This window comes from Urtica dioica, chromosome 7 (assembly GCF_054948205.1).
Source record: "Urtica dioica subsp. dioica isolate 48M chromosome 7, U.dioica_male_clone48M_v1_H2, whole genome shotgun sequence".
Taxonomy (NCBI): Eukaryota; Viridiplantae; Streptophyta; class Magnoliopsida; order Rosales; family Urticaceae; genus Urtica; species Urtica dioica.
In genome coordinates, this window is record NC_142762.1 from 25544619 (window position 1) to 25545336 (window position 718).

General features: G+C 38.2%; 1 protein-coding gene across 1 annotated transcript; it reads left to right on the forward strand.

The window, feature by feature from the left end:
• The first annotated feature begins 265 nt into the window (after window positions 1–265).
• LOC149390535 (uncharacterized) lies at window positions 266–718 on the forward strand. Its single transcript, XM_089619798.1, has one exon. The coding sequence runs from the start codon at window positions 266–268 to the stop codon at window positions 716–718; it is 453 nt and encodes a 150-aa protein (XP_089475924.1).

Genomic DNA, 718 nt, shown 5'->3' on the forward strand with positions numbered 1-718 from the left:
ATTCCTAAAAACTAGTAATTAGTGAGCATAATTATGAAAGTGCATACCATGATTGCCACTAATCTGAAACGAATTTCATTTTCGCTAGGTGCACTCCGCTATGTCACCAATAGTGAGGCGGACTATGATTATTAGTTAAATTACCATGGAATATAGAAACTTGGTTATTTTCTCTTAGTATTTTATCCTATTTATATCCTAAATAATTTAGATAGTTGTTTTTTTTCAAATTGCTAATAGAAGTTCTTTTATAAACTCAGTAATTATGTCAAACCCTATTATGGCCTTGTTGTCGAAAGATGTCATCACTGGTGACAACTTTCCTAAGTGGAAGTCCAACCTGAATATTGTGCTGGTGAGTGAAAACATCCATTTTATCATCACTGAAGATAGACCTCCCTATTGTGGTGCTAATGCTGCTAGAAACTTAAAAGAGGATTATGACAAGTGGGTCACAGCCAATAACAAGGCCGTGGCTTACATGCTCGCAAGCATATCTGATGTGTTGCGAACCAAGATGGAAATGAAGGAGACTGTTGTGGAGATCCTTAACTCGCTGCAAGAAATGTTTGGGATGCAGAGCGAGCAAGCCCGAATTGAAGTCACCCATAAGTACACAAGCACTAGGATGATAGCGGAAACTCCGGTAAGGGATCATATCATGAAAATGAATAACTACTTTTCCAAAGATGAACTGCATGGGGGCACAGATGGATGA

What these genes read in the sequence shown, in the direction of transcription:
- LOC149390535 (XM_089619798.1), top strand. Translation starts at nt 266, where the DNA reads ATGTCAAACCCTATTATGGCCTTGTTGTCGAAAGATGTCATCACTGGT.